Source organism: Pristis pectinata, chromosome 4 (assembly GCF_009764475.1).
Source record: "Pristis pectinata isolate sPriPec2 chromosome 4, sPriPec2.1.pri, whole genome shotgun sequence".
Taxonomy (NCBI): Eukaryota; Metazoa; Chordata; class Chondrichthyes; order Rhinopristiformes; family Pristidae; genus Pristis; species Pristis pectinata.
The window spans coordinates 35,666,266-35,691,008 of NC_067408.1; the positions used below are offsets into that span (position 1 = coordinate 35,666,266).

The window sequence follows — 24,743 nt, forward strand, 5'->3', positions numbered from 1 at the left end:
ACTGACTATTCTGGAGGAAAAAAAGCGTGATTTCCTTAATTAGTTGCTTAATGAATAATGGAGTCTGTCTATTTGCATTATGTCTGAGTATGAATGCATTTGAATTTTCTGAAGTATGAGAGTGATTGATACTGGAAAAGCAATTCATTTGAGATGGTGTTTTTTTAAATTATAATTGAGACCACGAAATATTTGGCAACCAATTGGTCAAACCATATGGTGGCTGAGGTGCTCATTTGTAGACAAATATTTTAAAGAGTGTTGGACCTGTTCAAAATGACAAAATAGTTGTCAGTTTTCCAAGACAAACTGAATCTGATTAAATTTTGAATATTTTGTAAGCCGTGTTACCGTTCAGTTTGAATACTCCAGTGATTTTTGTTTTATTGTCTATTTATACAATTAACATGGTTATTTGCTTTGAATAGAACTTTATTTTGATTATCAGCTTTATCTGTTCTCACTTTTATCTTTCATTTTGTCTAATCAGGAGAGCTGAATGGTCCCTTCCATTACCAGACAAGCCAAGAAACTTATAATTGTAATGAAGGCAGTGACGACAAGGTAGGTGCTTCACAATAATTTTATACAATGCCAATAATAATTTCTATCAGTAAATATCTTCAAAATGTTGAGGTGGGAGGGAAATATCACTGATGTAGAGTCCAATTAAGTTTTTATATCCTGATCACTTATTTTTATTTCCTAATGCTGTTAAGGAAAAGATTAGTTGATGGAAATTCAAAAATTTAAAAATATTTACAAAAACTGAATAATAAGAATGTAAATTTATGTAAAACTTTGTAATGGTCATTTGAGTAACCATTTAAATGCAAGATCTGACTAAACTTTATTGACAAATGAGGAAAGGGAAACAAATGTTATCAATGATTAATCATCAACTTTAATGTTAAGCACAGAAATGTCCTCTATAAGGTTCTCTGAATCTTCACCACATTTGTCATTATTGATACATCAATATGAATGGCCATTACTTCTATTCCTAAGCCCCATGAAAGGACACTGCAATAAAAATTGTCTGAAGAAGCCTAGTGAGGGAATTTATCATAAGGTTCAGGAATTTATACACGTGTCCATTTTATACATGCTGTTATTTAAATCTAATTTGAAGGAATGTTTGCAATCTTCCAGTGCAAAAAGAGATGTTGGTAATGTACACACATACTAAATAAACATCATTTAAAACCAAAGTACCATTTTCTTGGTAGTTTCATTGTGATTGAGTACATACAATTTATTTTTTTCCCTGTTAAAACAGTAAATGAGGGTATAAATGTTTATCTTGTATTGTGCAAGTACTGGTGCCAGAAATTTAGTCTGCTACCACTGCTTTCTCTAGCATTACACATATGAAAATCAATGTTCTCTGAATTGGAACACTGGTTTCTGGCATTGAAACTGTACCACTGGGGAAATCCATTTGATTATCTCAAATTGTGATGATAAAAAATACATTTTTATATAACAGGTGCACAAGTAATGATAGTATTCCTGGTGCAACACTCCTTCATACTTGGCCAGGACAAATTAGATCACTGATTCAAAATTCACCCATTACTGGGCATTTGGGCAATCCAACCACATTTTCATACATTGCTTGCTTGCACTGTTACTGTAACACAATTTAAAGTGCTGTTCCCTGAGCAGGCCCCAGCTCAATGCTAGGGAACCTGACTCAGGTGAACCCCTTTGCCTCATTTACTGGTCTCTTTCATCCCCACCTGCCCCCATAGCCATCTAATTGCTGCCCACTTCTTCTGCAAGCTCACAATGCAAGACTCACCCTCATAGAACAGTACAGGGCCTTTGGCCCATGATGTTGTGCCAACCTATATAAACCTACTCTAAGATCAATCTAACCCTTCCCTCCTACACAGCCCATAACCTTCCATTTTTCTTACATCCATGTCTACCTAAGAGTCTTTAAATGTCCCTATTGCATTAGCTTCTACCACCACCCCTGACAGTGTGTTCCAGGCACACACTACTGTGTAAAACAAAAACCTACTTCTGACATCTCCCCTAAACTTTCCTCTTCTGACATTAAACTGATGTCCTCTGGTATTGGCCATTTCACCTTGGAAGTGGTGCTGGCTATCCACTGTATCTTTGCCCCTCAATCTTATACACCTCTAGCAAGTCACCTCTCATCCTGTGTTGCTCCAAAGAGAAGAGCCCTAGCTCACTCAACCTTTCCTCATAAGACATGTTCTCTAATCCAGGCAGCTTCCTGGTAAATCTCCTTTGCACCCTCTCTAAAGCTTCCACATCCTTCCTCTGATGAGGTGACCAGAACTGAACACAATACTCCAAGTGTGGTCTAACCAGAGTTCTATAGAACTGTAACATTACCTCATGGCTCTTGTACTCAATCCCCCAAATAATGAAGGCCAGCACACCATACGCCTTCTTAACTACCCTATCAACTTGCATGGCAACTTTGAGGGATCTACGTACTTGGACCCAAAGATCCCTCTGTTCCACCACACTGCTCAGAATCCTGCCATTAACCTTGTACTCTACCTTCAAGTTTGATCTTCCAAAGTGCATCACTTCACTTTTCTGGATTGAACTTCATCTACCACTTCTCTGCATCTTATCTATATCCTGTTGTAACCTATGACGACCTTCTACACTATCCACAACACCTCCAACCTTTGTGTCATCTGCAAACTTACCAAATCATCCCTCCACTTCCTCATTCATTATTTATATTTTCTCACACACACATTATAAAATCTATACCAAAGAGCAGGGGTCCCAGAACAGATCCCTGCAGAACACCACTAGTCACTGACCTCCAGGAAGAATACTCTTCATCTACTACCACCCTCTTCTGTGGGCAAGCCAGTTCCAAATCCACACAGCTAGTCTCCATGGATCCCATGCCTCATGACTTTCTGAATGAGCCAACCATAGGGAACCTTGTCAAACATGTTACTGAAGTCCACATATACCACATCCACTGCTCTACCTTCATCAATTTGTTTTGTCACCTACTTGAAAAACTCAATTAGGCTCGTGATGCATGACCTGCCCCTCACAAAGCCATGCTGACCATCACTGGGGAGACTATGCTTCACCAAATGTTCATAAATCCTGTCCCTAAGAATCCTATCCAATACTTTGCCTACCGCTGATGCAAGACTCATTAGTCTACAATTCCTAGGATTATCCCTATTACCATTCTTGAACAAGAAAAGAACATTTACCATCCTTCAATCCTCTGGTACCACTCCTATGGCCAGGGAGGACACAAACATCATTGTAAGCACCCCAGCAATCCCCTCTTGGCAACCTGGGGTATATCCCATCCAGCCCCAGGGACTTAACTATCCTAATGTTTTTCAGAAGCTCCAACACTGCCTCTTTCTTAACCTCAATATGCTCTAGCACATTAACCTGTTCTACACTGACCTCACATTTATCACAGCATCTCTCCCTTGTGTACACTGAAGCAAAGTATGTTAAGGACCTCCCTTACCTCCTCCACCTCCAGGCACATTTCCCCCATTATACCTGAGCAGTCCTACCGTCAGCATTGTCATCCCCCTGTTTTTCACATATGTGTGAAATGCCTTGGGGTTTTCCTTAATCCTACTCACCAAGGCCTTCTTATGTCCCTTCTAGCTCTCCCAAGTCCCTTCTTAAGCTCCTTCCCGGCTACCTTATAATTCCCAAGTGCCCTGCCTGATTTTTGCTTCCTAAACTTTGAGTCTGCTTCCTTCTTTCTCTTGACTAAATGTTTCACTTCTCTTGTCAACCATGGTTCCTTAAATTTTCCATCCTTTCCTGTCTCAGTGGGGCAAACCTATCCAGAACCCCACACAAGTGTTCCCTAAACAGCCTTCACACTTTTGCTGTGCATTTCCCCAAGAGCATGTATTCCCAATTTAATGCTCCCAAGTTCCTGCCTAATACCATTGTAATTAGCCCTCCCCTAATTTAAGAACTTTTCCTATCATCTGCTCCCATCCTTGTCCCTTGACATGCAAAAGGTCAGAAGTTGCAGTCACCATCTCTGAAGTGCTTGCCCATCAAGAGATCCGTCACCTGACCAGGTTCATTGCCTAGAACTAGATGGCCTCTCCTCTAGTCAGCCTGTCCATATACTGTGTCAGGAATCCTTCTAGGACACCTAACAAATTCTGCCCCATCTTAACTTTTTGCACTAAGGAAGTGCCAGTCAATATTAGGGATGTTGAAGTCACCCATGATAACAACAGTTATTTTTGCACCATTCCAAAATCTGCCTACTTATCTGCTCCTCAGTGTCCCAGTTGCTGTTGGGGGACTTACAGAATACACCCAATAGTGATTGCTCCCTTCTTGTTTCTGACTTCCACCTGTAGGTGGAAGTCAGAAACAGGTCTGTGGGATCATCCATCCACAACATCCTCCCTTTCTGCAGCTGTGATACTATCTATAATAGCAATGCCACTCCACCCCCCCCTTTTTATTTCCCTCCCTATCCCTTTGACACCCAAACCCCAGAACATCAAGCAGCCAATCCTGCCCTTGTGACAGCCAAGTCTCTAATGGCCACATCATAATTCCATGTACTGATCCCTGCTCCAAATTCATCACCTTTATTCTTAATACTTCTCATATTAAAGTAAACATATTTCAACCCATTCAACTGACTGCATTCATGCCCTATCCACTGTCTATCCTTCTTCACTGTATCTCTGCACATTGCATCTACCTTTACACCAACTGCTCCATCATCTGACCTAACACTCTGGTTCCCATCCCTCTGCCAACCTAGTTTAAACCCTCCCCAACAGCTCTAGCAAACCTGCCCACAAGGACATTGGTCCCTCGAGTTCGGGTATAACCCGTCTCTTTTGTACAGGTCGTACCTTCCCCAGGAGAGATCCAGTGATCCACAAATCTGAAACCACATCCCCTACACCAACTCTTCAGCTATGTATTCATCTGCCATATCTTCCTATTCTTATCCTCACTGGTGCATGGCATAGGCAGCAATCCAGAGATTATCACCCTTGAGGTCCTGCTTTTTAGCTTCCTTCCCTATATTCCCTCTTCAGGACCTCATTTCTTTTCCTATCTGTGTAAGTGGTAGGAATGTGTATCACAACTTCTGGCTGCTCACCTGCCCCCTTAAGAATGCTGTGGACTCAATGCAAGACATCTTTGACCCTGGCACCTGGGAGGCAATATACCATCCAGGAGTCTCATTCTGGTCCACAGAATCTTCTCTGTTCCCCTAACCAATGAATCCCCTATCACTATTGCACTCATCTTCTCCCCCTTCTCTTCTGAACCACAGAGCCAGACTCAGTGCCAGAGACCTGACCACTATGGCTTTCCCCTGGTAGATCATTCCCCCCCCCCCCCCAAACAATATCCAAAATTATATACTTGTTATTGAGGGGAACAACCACAGGGGTACCCTGCAACCCTGCACTAACTGCCTATTCCCTTTCCTTCTCTTGACAGTCACCCAGCTACCCGCATCCTGCGACCTACGTGTGACTGCCTCCTGGTAATTCCTGTCCATCATCTCCTCAGTTTCCCAAATGATCCAGAGTTCTTCCAGTTCCCTAACATAGTCTGTAAGGAGCTGCAGCCCAATGCACTTCTTGCAGGTGCAGTTTTCAGGGACACTGGAGGCCCCCCTGACTTCCCACATCCTGCAACAGGAGCATACTACTGCCCTGACTTCCCACTGCTGTAGCTATACAAGAACAAATAAAGGAAGAGACCTTAGCCTCCACTTGCTTCCTCTGCCACTTCTTGCCAAAGCCTCAAGATCCTACTCTAACACTGAACCACTCACATAATGGCCACTCCACCTGACCCTGACTTCTTTTTATTGGCTGCTACTAATTAGCCAATCAATTATTAACTAACAATATGCAAATAGGCCTCTTTTTTTGGGTCTGCTCAGTGAGACTCCCACAGGTCCTAAGACTTACCTCCTTTATACTCTCAAACCTCTCGCTCCAAGTCCCAGCTCCTGCTCAGTGAAACTTCCACAATAAAGTCCAGAATCTCCTTCCCAAATCTTCTAAATTACAAATCTCCCTCCACCTTTTTCTTTGAATTTAACAGATGCACTGCATCTGTGCAAGGCATTCTGAAGTGTGAGGAAAGGCCTTTTTAGTCTGAGGTAACTCTGTAAACCTTCAGGCTTTCACACTCCAACCATAAGACCTCCAACCATAACAGTCATTAGTCCATCGTGCAATGACCAATTAACACACCATCAGAGGTACCAATAAGTTTCTTGTCATTGGCCCTCTGAACCAGATAATATTGTGAAATCTTGCATACCAGCATTGAGTTTTCAAATCTGCTGCATAGGACCATGCCAGGATCCTGAGGATTTGACTGCCCTGCACCTGTTATATATTAAATGATGGGAAAGTGTTGGGAATTAATGAAAATCAGAATCACTAAAGATACAAAGTGGGATTTGCATGATTAAGCCAGAAAATACCAATTCAATTTGCTAATAATTTTAAGAAAGATTTTGGGTCTCTAGATCACAATTTAATAACTAAATTAGTTAAAGGAAGCTTGTGCCATTGTGAGTGATATGATAGCTCTTGTCAATAAGCCAACATCTTGAAAGCCAGATTAAATGTTGGTGTCTCAATAGTCAGATGCTACACAGTTAGCTTTTAAAAAGGCACAGCATTTTTTAAATGAACAAACCTATAAACCTGGTGATTTCCTTGATGATGATTATGTGTATTGGCAGTTGTCCTGTAAGAAAAAAGAACAATTGATTCATTTCTAAAATCCCTATTGTACTGTAGGAATATAGTAGCAATGTAGACAGCTACACCAATGCAAAACCTTGTACAAGCAAGAATGTGAGCAATGTCAGCATTGAATAACTTTTTCCTTGTCACCAACAATAGCAAAAACATTGGCATCTTTAACTCCCAAAACAAAAATCCCCAAAATGCCTTGGTGGCATGTAAAGAATAGATACCCAAGCCTGGATAAAAGGTATTAGAAGATAACTAGTGCTCATATGTAGGTTGGTTCAGATATAAATATGAGGGATCATTGGACAGCCTGAAAAAATTGCTGTTTCCCAGTGTCTTAATATCCATCATAAAACAATCATCTCTGCTGCATCACTGAAATTTCCAATACCTTTCCTTTTTATTCTTGTACCAAGACACAATGGCTGCAACTGAGCAGTCAGTTATAATTCTTGCAGCAACAAAAAAGTAGGTGTATCTCTATTAATCTTCTTTTAATTTCAAAAATACACTTTATTCATAAAAAATATACAAGAAATACAAAACAGTACATGGCTTTCTTTGCATTCAATAATGTTGTCCAGTCTATACATTCATAGTGTTGTAAAGCTATATATTTGTAGTGTTCAATTAATACATTCTATGTTCAAAGCAACAATGCTACTTGTGGCTTCTTTGAACAATGCAACATTTAAGTGGCTACAGGTCTTTCACACAGCACCCAGCCCCTTAGTGTCTAGTGGTGGCAGGACCTTAGAATGTAGTCCTTCCTCACAAAGTCTTTGCTCTGGCTATGTTAAGTTTTCATGTGTCCCTGAACATGTACTCCTGCAGCCTGGAATGTGTCAGGCAGCAGCATTCACTTACAGACATCTCATTTTACTGGAAATACCAACAAGTTTTGGGCAGACCAAAGTACGTCTCTCACTGAGTTGGTGATCTACCAGCAGCACTTGTTGTTTGCTTCAGTCTGATAATGTGGTTGCTGGTGAAGAGGACAGCAACAGACTTAAGAAAGCCATAGGCAGTGTGGTGGATTGGCAGCCTGTAGATCAGAGGGTGAAAATGCATAGTCCACAAAAAGGTGAACTCATCACAGCCATCTCGAGGGCAGCATACTTTGGGGGGTGAGACTCTGACTGTGCACCAAGGATCTGATGCTATGGGCCACCCTCCCTGCCAGCCAAGCAAGGTCTTGGTGCTCTATTAATCGAGGCTAAGTTTGAGCCTGGGGCTTGGTGATGAAAGTACGTTGTGTTAAACTGTTACATGAGCCAGTCCCCCCCTTTCTCTTTTGAGGCTTTCAATTGACAGTGACTATTTACGTTGGTATTAACTTAGTTTCAGAAGGACCCAAGTCTGTGTTTTAAGCCTAACAATATCTTTTATCTGGGCTGATTAGTATAAATGAAATTAATCTGATGGCTTGGACTATAAATAAGAACAAATGCTTTGAGAAGCACAGCATATGATTGATTGCACCATTATGAAGTGGGCTGCACTAATTAAGACTGCTGGGATATACAGTAGCCACTTGGCCCCACAACTGCTCCAACATATGCTCTGTTGTAAAGCATCAGCAGGTATACAAGAACAAATAATCTGTCCCAAAAGTGTGCTGGTTTTCATTATTTTTAAATAAAGGCCAAGTAAACCAAAGGTTGGAATTTGATAATCAAATCTCAATTAATTATTTTTACTTTGCTCTTCTACCTGACCTTTGACTCCACTGTTCCACATTATAGCTGAGTCTACATTTAGTTACTCTTCCGACTGTATAATCCTAATTTTAAAAATAGAGTTAACATTGGCTGATCAAGCTGAAGGTATTCCATACATCCTTATAACTGAGAAGGAGGCAATTCAGCCCATTCTGCCTGTGCTGACCCTTTGAGAGTTTATAGTTTAGTTCCTCACCATAGATTTCACCCTTTGACTCTATAAATTGCATGCCCACTTGCCTTTGAAAATTTTCATGGCTAGCCCTACATGTAGGGGGAAATATTTACTATCTTACTACTCATATTCTTCCATTTATTTTAAACCTATAGTTACCGGCTCAGTTGGCTGAGGAAACCCCTTGAATATTCGAAAGTCTATCTCTCCTTGAGTCGTTCTCCACTTTAAAGAGAACAATCCTAGCTTCACCAGTCTTCCTGCATGACTGAAATACCTTGCCCAGCTTACAACTTCCTCTAGACCATACTGCAAATCCTTGAGAGCTTTCATAAAGTATGGTACTAGAATCAGCATAACGTGTTACAGCGCCAGCGACCTGGGTTCAATTCCAGCCACTGTCTGTAAGGAGTTTGTACATTCTCCCTGTCCCTGCATGGGTTTCCTCCAGGTGCTCCGGTTTCCTCCTACATTCCAAAGACATACAGGTTAGGAAGTTGTGGACATGCTATGTTGGCACCAGAAGCGTGGGCGACACTTGCGGGCTGCCCCCTAAAACACTACGCAAAAAGATGTATTTCACTGTGTGTTTCGATGTACATGTGACTAATAAAGATACCTTAAGGCTAAACCAGTGATTTATAGAGATTTAGAGTGGCTTCAACTTCTTTTGGAAATAATACCATTTCTAATGTATTCCACATTGGTTCTCCCAAAGTGCATTGTTTCATGCTTGGCTGGAGCTGCCAATTCACTGGATTGCCTATTGTCTCTGTCAGTTAGCTGCTCTCCTCTTCACTACCAACCACATTATCTGTAGATGGGGAATACAGGTGGAGGCCAAGTTAGATCTCAGCACTTCTGGCTTAAGATAGGTGTAAATGTTTCACCCGTGGTTGTTGCATTCATGCAGCACTCCGCTGTTGAGCTTGGGGAGAAATCATCAAGGTGCTTCCACATTTTAGCTGTTTAATTATCCACCGGCATTCATGACTAGATGTGGCATGCTCTGAAATTTTGATCTAATCTGTTTGTTGTGGGATTTTTTTGCTCTGTCCATTGAGTGTTGCTCCCACTACTTATTGTGCAGTCCAATGTTGTGGCTTTAGTGGGTTGACACTTCATTTTTAGGTATGCCTGGTATTGCTCCTGGCACTCCCTCCAATGCTCCTCATTGAACTAGGATGGACTATTGGCTTGATGTCAACCAATGCATGAGTACTGATACCCATGCAGCAGAGCATGATCTCCAATCATCTTGGATCCCCTTGCCATTGGATCAAGACCCCGCACTATGTGGTCGCTGGTGTGCAGCAGCTCTTCCACATTTTAAAAAAAACATTCAATGTAACATCCACTCCACTCTCTGCAGCTTTGGATTTGGAATGTCAGGCTCTCATGGACAGCCCCAGCAGTAACAGACCTAAAAACCATTCTGCTATCATAACTCAGGAGCTCTGATGCTTTGACATCGACATTGCTGCCCTGTGCAACTCATGGTGGGGAGGAGATGGCCAAAGAATGAGGCAGTGGCTATGCCTTCAGCATCAACAGAAGCATTGCTGCAAGAAGTACAATGTCAAAGCTCTCAAGGACCTGACAGAGGCAGCTCTTCTCAAACAATCTCAAAGACAATCTGTCAACTCCCAGTCTACAAGAGCTGCAGGGTGCACACAGCTTGTGGGCCGCCATGAAGTCCACCATATTTGGCATCTGTTAAGAGGCTCTTGGCTTCTATATTCGTGAAGAGCCGGGGCTGGTTTGATGAATGACTGGGGGATCGAGGGGCTAATTAACCAACCATGGAGGTCCAGCTGAAAACTCGGGACCTAAAGATTGACGGACAGAGAGAACACAGGAGTTTCAGCAGCTCACTGACACCCAAGCACCCAAACACTCGAGGCCTCACCTCACTTAGAGACAAGAATGAAGGTGAGCTCATCAGGGATAGAGAAGCTGTAAACACCTGCAGGAAGTAATGTTTTGAAGACCACTATAACTGCAATTCTGGCCTTGATGGGAGCATCCTTGATTCCATCCTACAGAAATCTATTAAGTCCAGCCTTTCCGCTATTCCCAATTGGCAGTGTCAAAGGCCACGCCTAATTTTAAAAAAAACATAACAAGGCCTTGAGAGCAGACAGTAGCCCTGCTGATTATCCCCCAAGCTTGCTTTGAACACCACGTGTTCCCCTAGGATCCCCTCTCTTTCAGCTGTGTTGGCATAGGAGGTCAATTGACTTATTAACTTGTTAAAATGTACTATGTGCCATTGTGATTTCACCATAAGATTATCTTTTTGCATAACCACAAAACATATGAAGAAGAGTGCACTACTTGCCTGGTATAAAAACGTACCTGGATTTTGTGGTAGTTGGTGTTCACCACCTTTTCACGACAAAACTGACAGCAATTTTGTGATTTCCAAGCCTGGGGAGTGTTAACCAGAAATCCTAATATTGCAGTGAATTATTTAACATCCCTCCACAGGCTGTGTTCTTTGCAGGCTGCTCCAATGGATTCATGAAAAATCATATGAATTGACATGGATTTGTTACATCAAAAAAATGAGGAGGAGCAGATGCTGAAGATATCAGATAAAAACAGAATGACAGGAGGTCAGGCAACATCTCTGTGGAGAGGAATGGAGTTAATGTCCTCCATTCATTCCATTCAGTGTTCTGGTGAAAGGTCATTGACCTGAAACATTGACTCTGTTTCGATTTATTTTTAATGACAAGTTTGAAATATTTCTTAATAGTCTCATTGAAAAGTAACTCTTTGTTGCATAACATCTAATCAAGTGTTTAATTACTATGCTCTTTGTCGCAAAAAATAATTTTATGTATGTAGACTGTAATTCCCTTGCTCATTAAAATATAATTTTACATTTATTTTAAAATTTATATAGCTATTTTTGTTTCCATCTTAATTGTGTATACTTTTCTAGTATTCTCTAAAAATTATTAAAATAATTAAAATGTGTACTTTTCTTTCTGTTGTGTTGCTTGTGGAAAAAGTCTTGCTTGTAATTGATGACTTTCAGCTTGAGGATATCAGAGGTGCTGGTAGTCACTGTACAGGAGCACATGAATGATCAATGCAGGCAATTTTGACAACCTACTGTTATTTTTCTAAATCACAGGCTTCATCCCAGTTCGCTCAATTGAAACAAATGTAAAAAAATGCTGGAAATACTCAGCAGGTCAGGCAGCATCTGTGGAAAGAAGAACAGTTAATATTTCCCGTTAAAGACCCTTCATCAGTTCTGCTTGATTTGCTGCATTTTCTCTTTTTATTTCAGATTTCTAGCATCTGCAGTTTTTTGGTTTCCATTTGCTGACGTGTGAACTTGTTTCACCCGATTCAGCCAGTGCTTATATTACTTAGCAAAGAATACAAGGTCAGATCTGAGTAAATGGCAGCCTGCTGGTCCTGTAAATCTTTTGTTTAAATATTAGCAGTCTTTAGTTTAGACCCAGAGCCCGTGGTGCAGAATTTGGAACAAGTATTGGAGGTGGTAGGAAGAGAGCAAATCAGGATGAGACTAATCAACAAAATGGTGATTAAGTTAGTGGTCCTGCTGAGAATAAATCTTCGTAATTTGTATTTCTGCACAATTAAGAAAAGAACAATGAATAAGTTTTACATTTTTTGAGGTTCTGAAGAAGATTAATTGAAAAGGGAAATGATGCAGAACAGTCAATCAATCATGGAGCAGTTAGGCTGAATGGCCTATTTCTGTGCTGTTAGTGTTTTTCTTTGTTCGTCCTTATCTCTCTTCTCCACCCAAACACATTCTACCGTTCCTCTGGCCTAAGGTCGTTCCTCACGATCGTTCCTGCGATTATTTTATCCTTTATTATCACACCTACCTCTTCCCCAGTCCTTCCCTTTATTTTCCGATTAGTTTGAGCTTTTTAATACTTAATTCCCAATTTTGGTCATTGTGCTGTCATGATTTTGGAATAGATTTTAAGTCATATGGGTTGCTATTTGTGCCACCAGTTTGTCTTTTCTTAAAAAAAAAGAGTGCTTCTTGCATTCAAACACATTGCCTTTTCAATTTTTTGCCAATTTTCTTTGAACTGACTGTTTAGTGATGCACTCTCTCCCTTGTCTCACTCTGTTGGCCATTACCTTTCCTTGCCCAAATCTTGACCCTTCTCTTGTTATTGTGAATAGTTAGTGCAGATAAACAGTAAAACTGATGACCAGAAATCACTTTTTTCTAAATTTTGTGTGATGCAGTTATTTCCAACCAAAAGATTAGTTATGCTACTGAAGTTTTAAGCTGATCATTATTTTTCCTTCCTTCCCTCCTTTTGAGATGAGAGCTCATTGGGTTATGGTTACCCTCTAGTACTCCACTCATGTGGGCAGTTAGTTAACCTACACACATTATTACCTTCACTTAAACTCTGTACTTCTACCCTTTAATGATCAATCTTCAAGGACCCTGGTTAGTTTCCCCCTTCCCTGACATAGTCAATTGTAATGTTCCTACTGCCATTCTGACTGACATTTGTTAATCCGGCACAAATCAAGGTTTAAAGTTGGAATTTAGCTGTTGTTTTTGTTCAGCTAAATTCACCAAGCTTCCAGAAAAGGCCTTTAACAATATGTTTCTGGTTTATTTCATAAAATGGAACTTGGCAAATGTTTCAAACAAGCATACATACCTTAGTCAGCATTAGTTCATTGATGGCAACTTAATAGTTTACCCTTGAGCTGCTTCTTGATTGCCAAAGAACAGAGATCCAGATTATTTAAATGGTACACCAACCAGTGTGGAACATGAAAGCCAAAATGGTCACAATTTTGACTGCTGCTCTCTGAATTAACCCATTCTGGTGGAGCAGCAAAGGAGTACTGCAATTATTCTTGCTGTTACTATGCTTGAAGAATATTAGCCAAATTCTTCTAATAGTTCCTGCAAGAAAAGTGAATCTCTCTCTGTGTCCATGTACAGTGGCATGCAAAAGTTTGGGCACCCCTGGTCAAACTTTCTGTTACTGTGAATACCTAAGCAAGTAAAAGATGACCTGATTTCCAAAAGGCATAAAGTTAAAGATGACACATTTCTTTAATATTTTAAGCAAGATTACTTTTTTATTTCCATCTTTTACAGTTTCAAGATAACAAAAAAAGGAAAAGGGCCCGAAGCAAAAGTTTGGGCACCCTGCATGGTCAGTACTTAGTAACACCCCCTTTGGCAAGTATCACGGCTTGTAAACGCTTTCTGCAGCCAGCTAAGAGTCTTTCAATTCTTGTTTGGGGGATTTTTGCCCATTCTTCTTGCAAAAGGCTTGTAGTTCTGTGAGATTCTTGGTCTGCCTTGCATGCACTGCTCTTTTGAGGTCTATCCACAGATTTTCCATAATGTTTAGGTCGGGGGACTGTGAGGGCCATGGCAAAACCTTCAGCTTGTGCCTCTTGAGGTAGTCCATTGTGGATTTTGAGGTGTGTTTAGGATCGTTATCCTGTTGTAGAATCCATCCTCTTTTCATCTTCAGCTTTTTTAAAGACAGTGTGATGTTTGCTTCCAGAATTTGCTGGTATTTAATTGAATTCCTTCTTCCCTCTACCAGTGAAATGTTCCCTGTGCCACTGGCTGCAACAGAAGCCCAAAGCATGATCGATCCACCCCCGTGCTTAACAGTTGGAGAGGTGTTCTTTTCATGAAATTCTGCACCCTTTTTTTCTCCAAACTTTCCTGTATCCTCACCACAAAATTCAGTGTCAGAAGTTTGCAAAGGAACACCTAACCAAGCCTGATGCATTTTGGAAACAAGTCCTGTGGACTGATGAAGTTAAAATAGAACTTCTTGGCCGCAATGAGCCCTTTTCCTTTTTTGTTATTTTGAAACTTGTTTAAGATGGAAATAAAAAACTAATCTTGCTTAACATATTAAAGAAATATGTTATCTTTAACTTTATGTCTTTTGGAAATCAGGTCATCTTTTACTCACTTAGCTATTCACAGTAACAGAAATTTTGACCAGGGGTGCCCAAACTTTTGTGTGCCACTGTATATGTCTGTTCACACCTTGGATGTGAGCAGACAGATTAGATTCAGCAAAAAAGTGTCATGCTTGTTGTTAAGACTTGGACTCAGGATAAGGTACTTGAGAGCAGTTGTAGAAATGTACTCCAGTGAAGGTTGTGTTCTGAATATATAGTGGCAGTATCCTCATCCATTATCAGTACATATCAGAAGATGACAAGCATGCTAAAATCTACCCTCTGTGTCTTCGGATGTTCAATATATGTTTAATTTTTTTTAAATCAGCATCCCAGTCAAATAACTCATTGACACTGTACCTTAATATCAGAGAACTGCTTTGAGCAGAAGTGTTTGTGTAACTGAAAATGTGGGCTTCCTACTGACATTGAATTTCTCACTGCCTGCTACTGCTTCACGTGTGCAGCACTTATATTTTTCCCTGTTTTGTGCGGCTCATCCTATTGTTCAGATATTGACTAGATTTTAAACCTTTCAGCCTCTTGCTTCATGAATGATCTGAAGTCTTTGACAACTGAAAGAGTGAATGGATTTTGAAAGCCTTTGAATTGTACTTCTTTCCTCATTGTGGTAATAAAATTTATTGCATACTAATGTCCTAATTAGCACAGGGAAAGATGACTTGATTCTTCAGTATTTGAATTGTTGCCTCATTATAACATTCTGGTGCACATGTCTGTATTAACGATGAGCATTTCCCCAGAATTACCGGCATCCTGGCCCAGTTATTTTATTGCTTGATTGCCCGCCTCGACAATTATCAGAAATAATGATGAGAAATGTTTTGGCTTTGCAATGGCTTTGGCTTTTCAAGCAACACTCGCTATCTGAGGAATTATTTTATCTATAATGAATAAAGGGAAATTAGATGAATTAACAAAATTACATTCAAATAGTACACGAACAATGTATTTTTAAAAAATTGAAGATACATTAAAAGACATATTTTCTAACACATAAATTACTGAAAAATAATTCTACTTAACTTACAAGCCATTCTTGGTTGCCTACCATAAACGCCATTCTTTAGTCACTGGTCTATTCCCTCTTCCAGGCAACTGACTCAAACAGAATCAGATTTAATATCATATTTGACCCCATGTTAATTTTCAGATTTCACATTTGCCACATTTTCTAAGATCACTTATTTACAATTCCATCTTTCACTTAATCCATCTGCTGTTGTAATCCTCAAAACATGCCTTTGTTACCTCTGTATTTGACTAATCCATTGCCATCTCGGCCAATAACCGCCCCCCCCCCCCCCAGATATCTCCTCCCTCTGTAAGTGTAGACTTGTCAACAAATCTGACACCCATATCCTGGCGCACCAAGTCTTGTCTACCCATCACTTCTATCTATGTCTGCCAAGTTACACTGCTTGTTCTGCAACACACAGACTTTTAAATTCTCATCTTTGTTTTCAAATTGCTCCATGACTTCACCTTTCGCTATTTCTATAACTTCCTCTTGTCCTACACTCCTCTGAGAAAATAAAAACTGCAAATGCTGAAAATTTGGAATAACAACAGAAAATTCGGGAAAAACTCATCAGGTCAGGTAGTAACTATGGAAAGAGAAACAGTTAATGTTTCAGGTCCAAAACCCTTCACTGAGGAAGCGAGAAAACAAATTAATCTGGGTAGCAGAGGAGGGGGCTCTGAGTGGAACAAAGGGAATTTCTGTGATAGGATGAAATAATGTAGCTCTTGAGGGGCCATCAAGCTCCTTTGTGTAACGAATTGCTAATATTGTAAGGTCTAGGTAATGTAATAGTCTGGCCTACTGGGACACGCCCAGTAGGTCAGAAGATTCAAATGGAAGTAAAGGGAGAGAGGGATGGCAGGCAAAAATGATCAGTTCTGGGGTACAAACAGAAAGGAATAAGAATTATTGGGAACTAGAGAATTTTCTATCTAATCCTGCAGGCTGCAGTGTGTCCAGATGAAAGATGAGATGTTGCTGCTCAGTCTTGCATTGAGCCTAATTGTAACAATACAGGAGGCCACAGACTGAAGTCAGAGTGGTATCTTCTCCTCTTTAATGTTCAGTCCTCAGCAGAAGTCTCAGTTCATTCTCCCAATGTCCTCATCTTAATGAATTCTGAGCCAACAACTTGAACTTTTTCTTCCCCCATCTCTATGCCCATATTTTTGACCAGGAGACTATGCCCAGAATGTGAACTCTTTCTCCCATTTGCAGAATTCCTGATCCACCAGGACCCCTCCTACTGGCTTCTGACCCAATCGCAATATCTTCATTGCTAACTGCCAATAGGACATTGAGCACCTTGAATTTTTTTTTCACTCCCTTCATTTGCTCTAAAGTTCTTCCACCCACCCACCCCACCAAATTTTCAACACACCACTCAGAACCAATCCTGATATCATCATCAAACTGTAAATCATGACCGTGCATCACTGTCTACTGTCCAGGACCTCTTCCTTGGGAGATCTTCCCTTCACAACTTCCAGTCTTGTATTGCCCCAGCCCTGCACTGCTTGCTTCCTCCTGCATAAGATCCACAAACAAAAATGTTGGGACAACCCATTGTTTCACCCTCCTCTTGCCCTAATGAATTAATTTCTTCCTACCTTGACTCCATCCTTTTGATTCTGGTCTGGTCCCTTCCAACTCCATCAATGATACTTTGAATCCCTCTGTCACTTTGAGAATTTCCAGTTCCTTTGTTCCAACAGGCTTATATTTACCATGGGCATGCAGTCCCTCTAACCCACATCAGGAAGGTCTGAGGACCCTCTACTTTTTCCTTGAATGGAGGCCCACCCAGTCCCCCTTAACCAAAGTACTCATTCACTTGACTAAATTCATCCTCACATTGAACAACTTCTCCTTCAACCTCATTCACTTTCTCCAGGTCGAAGTTATGGCTATGGGCATCCACATTGGCCCAAGTTATGTCCGTCTTTTTTTGTGGAACATGCGGAACAGTCTTTGTTTCAGTACTACTCGAGAGCCCTCCAATCCAGTATTTCCTTGTCTTGCCCATCCCTTCCCCCACCTTCACTGCCACTTAAAACTAACCCCTTTTTCCTATCTTTCGCAGTTCTGACAAAGGGTCTTCAACTGAAACATTAACTCAGTTTTTCTTTCCGTAGACGTTCCCTCACCTGCTCAGTGTTTCTAGCATTTTCTATTTTTGCTTCAACCCTGGAATTCCCTCCCTAAATTTGTCTCCCTCTACCTATCTTTCCACTGGAGATGTTCCTAGAAAGCTACTGCTTTGATCAACATTAAAATGAAGTTCTCTGTTGAAATTTCTTTCATTACAGTGAAGTAACTTTGCATATCTTACAACTTTAATCTAGAAATTTAGTGTCGGCTATTTACAACTGCTGGCTGGAATTGTAAAGTAAATTAGGTACTTTCATTATTAGAGGCTTTTAGCATTTTTGTGCAACTATGGCGAAAATGGAAAGGATTTGCCCTCTACCTATTCCAGAAGTGCATATTGATTTACTTTAAATGCACCCGTCTCTGCTGTTACTGATAAGTAATCTTTTGTAAGCAGTACGGGTACAAACACAAATATACAGCAATCAACAGTTTATTCAAACATTGTGAAAATGTTACACCAGGTGTTCTGCATCTTTTCAGTACTTAAAATCATTTCTTGACACCTAATTTTAAATATAACAGAATCTTATCAAAACCACTAAGAAAATCAAAGTGAAGGACAGTATGGACTTGGTTTTATGGGCCATAGACTCCTAAAATTGTGAAAAGCTTTTTCTGAAATGATATATTCCCTGGTTTATTCAACTGTGAGAAAATTCAATAGGGATTCAAAAGGTCTGCAGTGTAGAGCTGAACAGCATTTTGGTTTCAAACAAGAAAATGGTCAATGATACATTTTTGAAGCAACCCATCATTATGAAAATTATGTTAGCCATTTCAGCTCAAGACCCTGCATCAGCCAGGATGCAGGGCCTTGACCTGAAATGTCCACCAACCCTTTGCCTCCATGGCTGCTGCTTGCCTGCTGATTTCTTCTAGCAGTCATTCTTTGCTACAGATTCCAACATCTGCAGTCTCTCATGTCTATTACGAAAATTATGTTTGTTTTAAGAGGAGGAAAGCAAATTTGTCTTACTGCTGATTAATTCTTTAAATGAAGTAATGGCAAATTATGTAGATAAATCTTCTGAATGTTTGCAATTATAGACAACATTGACTTTTTGTGTGTCAAAGTGCTAGGAATTGATGTGATCCCATATGATGGTTTAAGATAGACTATCTCAGAAATGCAAAGGATTTCCATTTAGCTCACTCTTAAAATTCAAATCCCCTATTAGTTTTCAGACTTTATATGAAACTTAAACCTTGTGTTGCACAGAAAGAGAGAACACAGACTTGTCTGCATAAGTAATAGCTAATGTATTTAGCTGCTTGGCCGTGTGTTTATTTTAAAAGAAATGCATAGAGTTAAACTTGATTGTTTCTCCCCCATATCTGCCCTCTGGCTTTTGTTAGAAAAACAAGCAGATGTATTTTTAGAGATTGAGGGGGGCATCATCAGTAAACTAGCTTAGATGTCGTTAATGTACGCTAGGGAAAACGTGCACTGTTCAGGTTGTAGAATCTGCTTTCCCATTTTAAGGTAAATCAGGCCTCAGAGAAATGGTTTTGAGCAAAATCTTTAATGAAAATATATGAAGACAAGAACAATTCAAGTTAAACTTAATCATTTTAATACTAGATATCACAGAATAAATTTTGTTTCAAAACTTTTACACAAGTTGCATGTGTAATTTGTATTTTAGTTTTGTAAAATGTGTGGTAATTTACATTACAGTTCACTTCATCAGGAAAATATTTATCCTTTTGTTTTAAGGGTGATGACTACTTGGGCACTGAGGGCACACAGTTGCTGCAAATAGCTTTGACTACTTTAAGCCTTAATTTAGGGAAGAGGAACATTTTGCTCCCAATTGCAATCCATTGACTTTTCCACTAAAGTCAACATGTAGAATTTACATGGTAAATGGATGGTACTTTGGAGGACCAGCAAAAATTATGCCAAAATTTCCTATAATCAATCATGAAGAATAATTGTTTGGGTGATGTGCTGGATTATTAGCCGAGATAAAATGAGGAGAAAATTATATTTTTCCAGAAGTGGATTTTGTCAAAATCCTTTCAGAAACCATGATAGTTGCTGGTACATTTAGCATAAATCACTATCCCACTACCTTTGAAATTGGTAAGCTGCCTGCAACTTTGTAATGAAGACACTCATGATGCCATTGAGCCAGAGCAATGAAGGATTACACATGCATAAATGAACAGTGACTTTATCAAATGATGGCAGTTAAACCCTGCTAGTTTTGACTGATATTTAAATGGGAAATAATATTCACTCTACACAAAGGCTCTGCAACTTCTCTCATAGTCTGTGGCCAAGTGCAGTCATGAAAAACATCTCCACTTCTAACCTGTTGATGGAGGTAAAATATCATTGAAGTTAAACTCTACTTTGACTTTATTGTCATATGCACAGGTACATGTAAGCACAGATGCAATGAAAAACTTACTTGCAGCAGCATCACAGGCCGATAATTTCAAATAAGCAGTATTCACAAGAAAAACAAAAACTTTTTTTTAAAAAACAAGAACAATTAGAACAAAAAAGTCTATTGTAGTGCAAGGTATTGCTATACTGAAGTAGTGATTAAGGTTGTGCAGGTTAGTTCAAGAACAGAATGGTTTAAGGGAAGTAGCTGTTCTTGAACCTGGTGGTGTGGGACTTCAGGCTTCTATACCTCCTGCCCAATGGTAGCTCCGAGAAGATGGCATGGCAGGGATCTTTGATGATAGATGTTGCCTTCTTGAGGCTGCACCTCATGTAGATACTACCGATAGTGGGGAGGGATGTGCGTGTGATGTATGGGGCTGAGTCCACTACTCTTGCAGCTTCTTGTATTCCTGCACATTCAAATTGCTGTACTAGACCATGATGCAACCAATCGGGATACTTCCAACAGTGCATCTGTAGAAGCCTGCTAGAGTGTTTGGTGTCATTACCAATACTCCTAAGTAAAGAAAATATGCTGGCACACCTTCCCTGTGATTGCATCTTTCTGCTGGGCCCAGAACAGTTCATCTGAAAAGTTAACACCCAGGAATTTAAATCTGCTGACCCTCTCCACTGCCAGTCCCGTAATGTAGGCTAGTCATGTTCACCCTCCTTCCCCTTCCTGAACAAATCAATTCTTTAGTTTTACTGATGTTGAGTGAGGTTATTGCAGCACCACTCAACCAGGTCTCCCATCTCTCTCCTGTACGCTGACTCATCACCACCTGTGATTTCATCCAACAAGAGTAGTGTCATTGGCGAATTTGTATACATGGCATTGGAGCTATGCTTAGCCACACAGCCACGTGTGTATAGGGAGTAGAGCAGGGGGCTAAGAACGCAGCCTTGAGATGTACCGGTATTGACGATCAGCGAGGAGATGTTGTTACCAATCCTTACTGAGAATTCTGTGATGAGGAAGTCAAGGATCCAGTTGCAGAGGGAGGTACAGGAGGCCCAGGTCTGTAAGCTTTATAATGAGTTTGGATGGGATGATTGTGTTGAACATAGAGCTGTAGTCAATGAACTGCAGCTTGATGTACATGTTCCTGTTATCCAGAACAGATTGAAGAGCCACAGCAATTGCATCTGCTGTGGACCTGTTGTGGCAGTAGTCAAACTGAAGTTGATTTGTGCCATAACTGATCTCTCAAAGCACTTCATTATGGATGATGCAAGTGCTACCAGACAGTCGTCATTGAGGCAGGTCACCACACACTTCTTGGGCACCAGTACAATAGATGCCTTTCTGAAGCAGTTGGGAACCTCAGACCACAGAAGTGAGAGGTTGAATATATCCTTAAATACTCCAGCCAGTTAGTCCACACAGATCTTTAGTACTCAATCAGGCATGCCATCTTGACCCAGCATCTTTCATGGGTTCACCCTCTTGAAGGATGTCCAGAGATTACATGGTCAGCCAGAGATGCAAGGGTGTTATAGTTCTCCCTATCAAAGCATGCATAAAAAGCATTGAGCTTACTTGGGATTGATAGGTCATTGGCACTTATGCTAACCAATCTTGCCTTATAGGAAGTAATATTGTGCAAGCCCTGCCACAGCTGTTGAATGTCCATGCGTGATTCCAGTCGAGTCCAAAATTGCCTGAGCTTGCAAGGGCCTGCTGGAGGTTATATCTGGACTTCTTGTATGACCCTAGGTTGCCGGCCCTAAATGCTACAGATCTAGCCCTCAGAAGGTTATGAATCTCCTGGTTCATCCAGGGCTTCTGGTTGGGAAAGACTCAATGATTTTGTGGGTACACACTCATCCACATGTCCTTATGAAGCTGGTGACGACTGTCACATGTTCATTTAGGTCTGCTGATGAATCGTTGAACAAGGTCCAGTCCACCGACTTAAAGCAATCCCAAATTCGCTCCTCCACCTTTGCCATCCAGCTCTCCATAGTCCTCTTCACCAGTACCGCGCTCTTCAGTCTCCATCCATACACAGGCAGAAGCAGCACAGCCATTCTTGATGGTGGTATAGCAGTGGTTGAGGACCTTGGGTCCTCAGGTGTTGCAGGTGATCTATTGATAGTAGAGATTTCAAGCTAGCCTGATTAAAGCCTCCTGCCACAACATGACAAGCATCTGATATGCTGCATCACTCTTGTTGATTACAGCACTTATTTCGTCAAGTGCTAGCTTGATGTCTGCCTGAGGTGAGATGTAGACTATGGTCAGGATGATGACAGAACTCCCGCAGTACCACTCCCAAGGATCAATTGACTACATAAAACCTGAAAGTCTAATAAAATTGAGCTTGGAATTCACTGTGTGGTATAAATTAATTTTGTATAATATGAGCAATATCAGGATTAGCATTTTGAGTTTCACAAATCTGAATTGATCTACCCAATATTTTAAAATATACACATCTGAAAAAGGATCCAGGAAATTACCAGCTGAATCTTCCCCTTTACCTCCGATTTTGTAATCATATTTTGGTTATAGTGAAGAGGTTTTTTTAAAAAAAAATCAATTTTCAGTCCTAAAATAATACCAGTTAGCTCGAAGTTCCAGGAAATGACAACAGCTCAAACATTTCTGTACCATTTTTTTTAAAATTAAAAAAAACAAATAGAAACTGGAGTAGGCCATTCACTTCCTCCTGTACCAATCCTATAGTTCCCTTAATTGTCAAGGATCTAGTAATCTGTCTTTGTATACTCAGTACTGTCTCTGGAGCCTCTTGGGTAGAAAATTTTAAAACATTTTCCATTCTCTGGGTGAAGAAATCTGCCATCTGTCTTGATGAGTGATCACTTATTGAGACTGTCCCCTGGTCATGGACACCCCTGCCAGGAAATATGTCAAGTATTTTAAGTGATCCCACAACCACCACCGCACCTCCCCCCCCCCCCCCACAATGCCTCTTCCTTTCTTCCCTTTTCTTAGCCTCTCTTTCTACTCCCTCCTTTTTTTCCTCCTTACTTTTGACCCATCCCCCAGTGGATCTGCTCTCCCCTCCTCCCCTGCACCTGCCTATCACTATCTCTTACCTGCATCTACCTATCACCATCTTGTGCCCACCCCACCTCCCATCTTTTGTCCACTTATCACTGCTATCCTTTTTCCTCCCATATATTAGGCTTCCCCTTTTCCGATCTTCAGTCTTGAAGAAGCCTCCTGACCCAAAATGTTGACTGACTGCTTTTCTCTATGGATGCTGCCTGGCCTGCTGAGTTCCTCCAGTATCATAGCGTTTTTCGATCAAGATTCCAGCATCTGCAGTCCTTTGTTTCTCTAGGGAATACATCAACGCTGCATCTAAAGAGCTGGCCATTGACTTCAGGAAGGGGGATGGTGCACGTGCTCCTGTTTACATCAATGGTGCTGAGGTAGAGAGGGTTGAGAGCTTCTAGTTCCTGGGAGTGAACATCACCAATAGCCTTGTCCTGATCCAACCACACAAATGCTACAGCCAAGGGAGCTCACCAGCACCTCTACATCCTTAGGAGGATGAAGAAATTTGGTATGACCCCTTGGACCCTCACCAATTTTTAAAAAAAATGATGCACCATAGAAAGATCCCATCCGATGAATCACTGCTTGGTATGGCAACTGCTCTGCCTGTGACTGCAAGAGACGGCAGTGAGTTGTGGACACAGCTCAGCGCATCATGGAAACCAGCCTCTCCTCCATGGACTGTCTATACCTCTCATTGCCTTGGTAAAGCAACCAGCATAATCAAAGACCCCACCCACCCTAGACATTCTCTCTTCTGCCCCCTCCCATCGGGCAGAAGATACAAAAGCCTGAAAGCACATACCACCAGGCTCAAGGACAGGTTCTATCCCACTCTTATAAGACTATTTAATGGTTCCCTACTATGACAAGATGGACTCTTGACTTCACAATCTACTTCATTATGGCCTTGCACCTTATTGTCTACCTGCACTGCACTCTAACTGTAACACTATTCTGCACTTACTGTTTTTACCTTAAATTACCTCAATGCACTGTTGTAATGAAATGATCTGTATGGACAAGTATGCAAGACAAGTTTTTCACTCTACTTCAGTAGAAGTGACAATAATAAATGGATTTCCAATTTACCTTGTCAAGTCCTGTTAAGAAAAACTTTACATTTCAATGAAATCATCTCTTATTTTTCTAGAGCATAGGCACAGCCTGCTTAATCTCTCCATCATACAGAGAAACACAATCTTCTCCCCAATCCCACAGATTAATCTGGTGAACTTTCAATGCACTCTCATCATAAGCATATCCTTTCTTAAGTGGGAAGAGGGGACCTGTCCAGAGTACTCCAGATGGGATGTTACCAAGGCCTACATAATTTTTCTCTACTCCTGTACTCAATCCTCTTGCATGAAAGGCACACATACCATTTACCTTTTAAGTTGTTTGCTGTACCTGGATATTTGTGATTAGTGTTCGAAGACCACTGGGTCCCCCTCAATACCAATATCTGAATCTCTCACCATAAAAAAAATT

General features: G+C 40.7%; 1 protein-coding gene across 2 annotated transcripts in view; it reads left to right on the plus strand.

Moving 5' to 3' along the window:
* rnf44 (ring finger protein 44) overlaps positions 1 to 24,743 on the plus strand; it is a 137,335-nt gene that overhangs the window by 22,880 nt on the left and 89,712 nt on the right. For both annotated transcript variants that reach the window (XM_052014563.1, XM_052014564.1), the window contains exon 2: positions 491 to 564. In XM_052014563.1, coding sequence (XP_051870523.1) covers positions 491 to 564 — 74 coding nt within the window. The remainder of the gene's footprint in view (positions 1 to 490; positions 565 to 24,743) is intronic.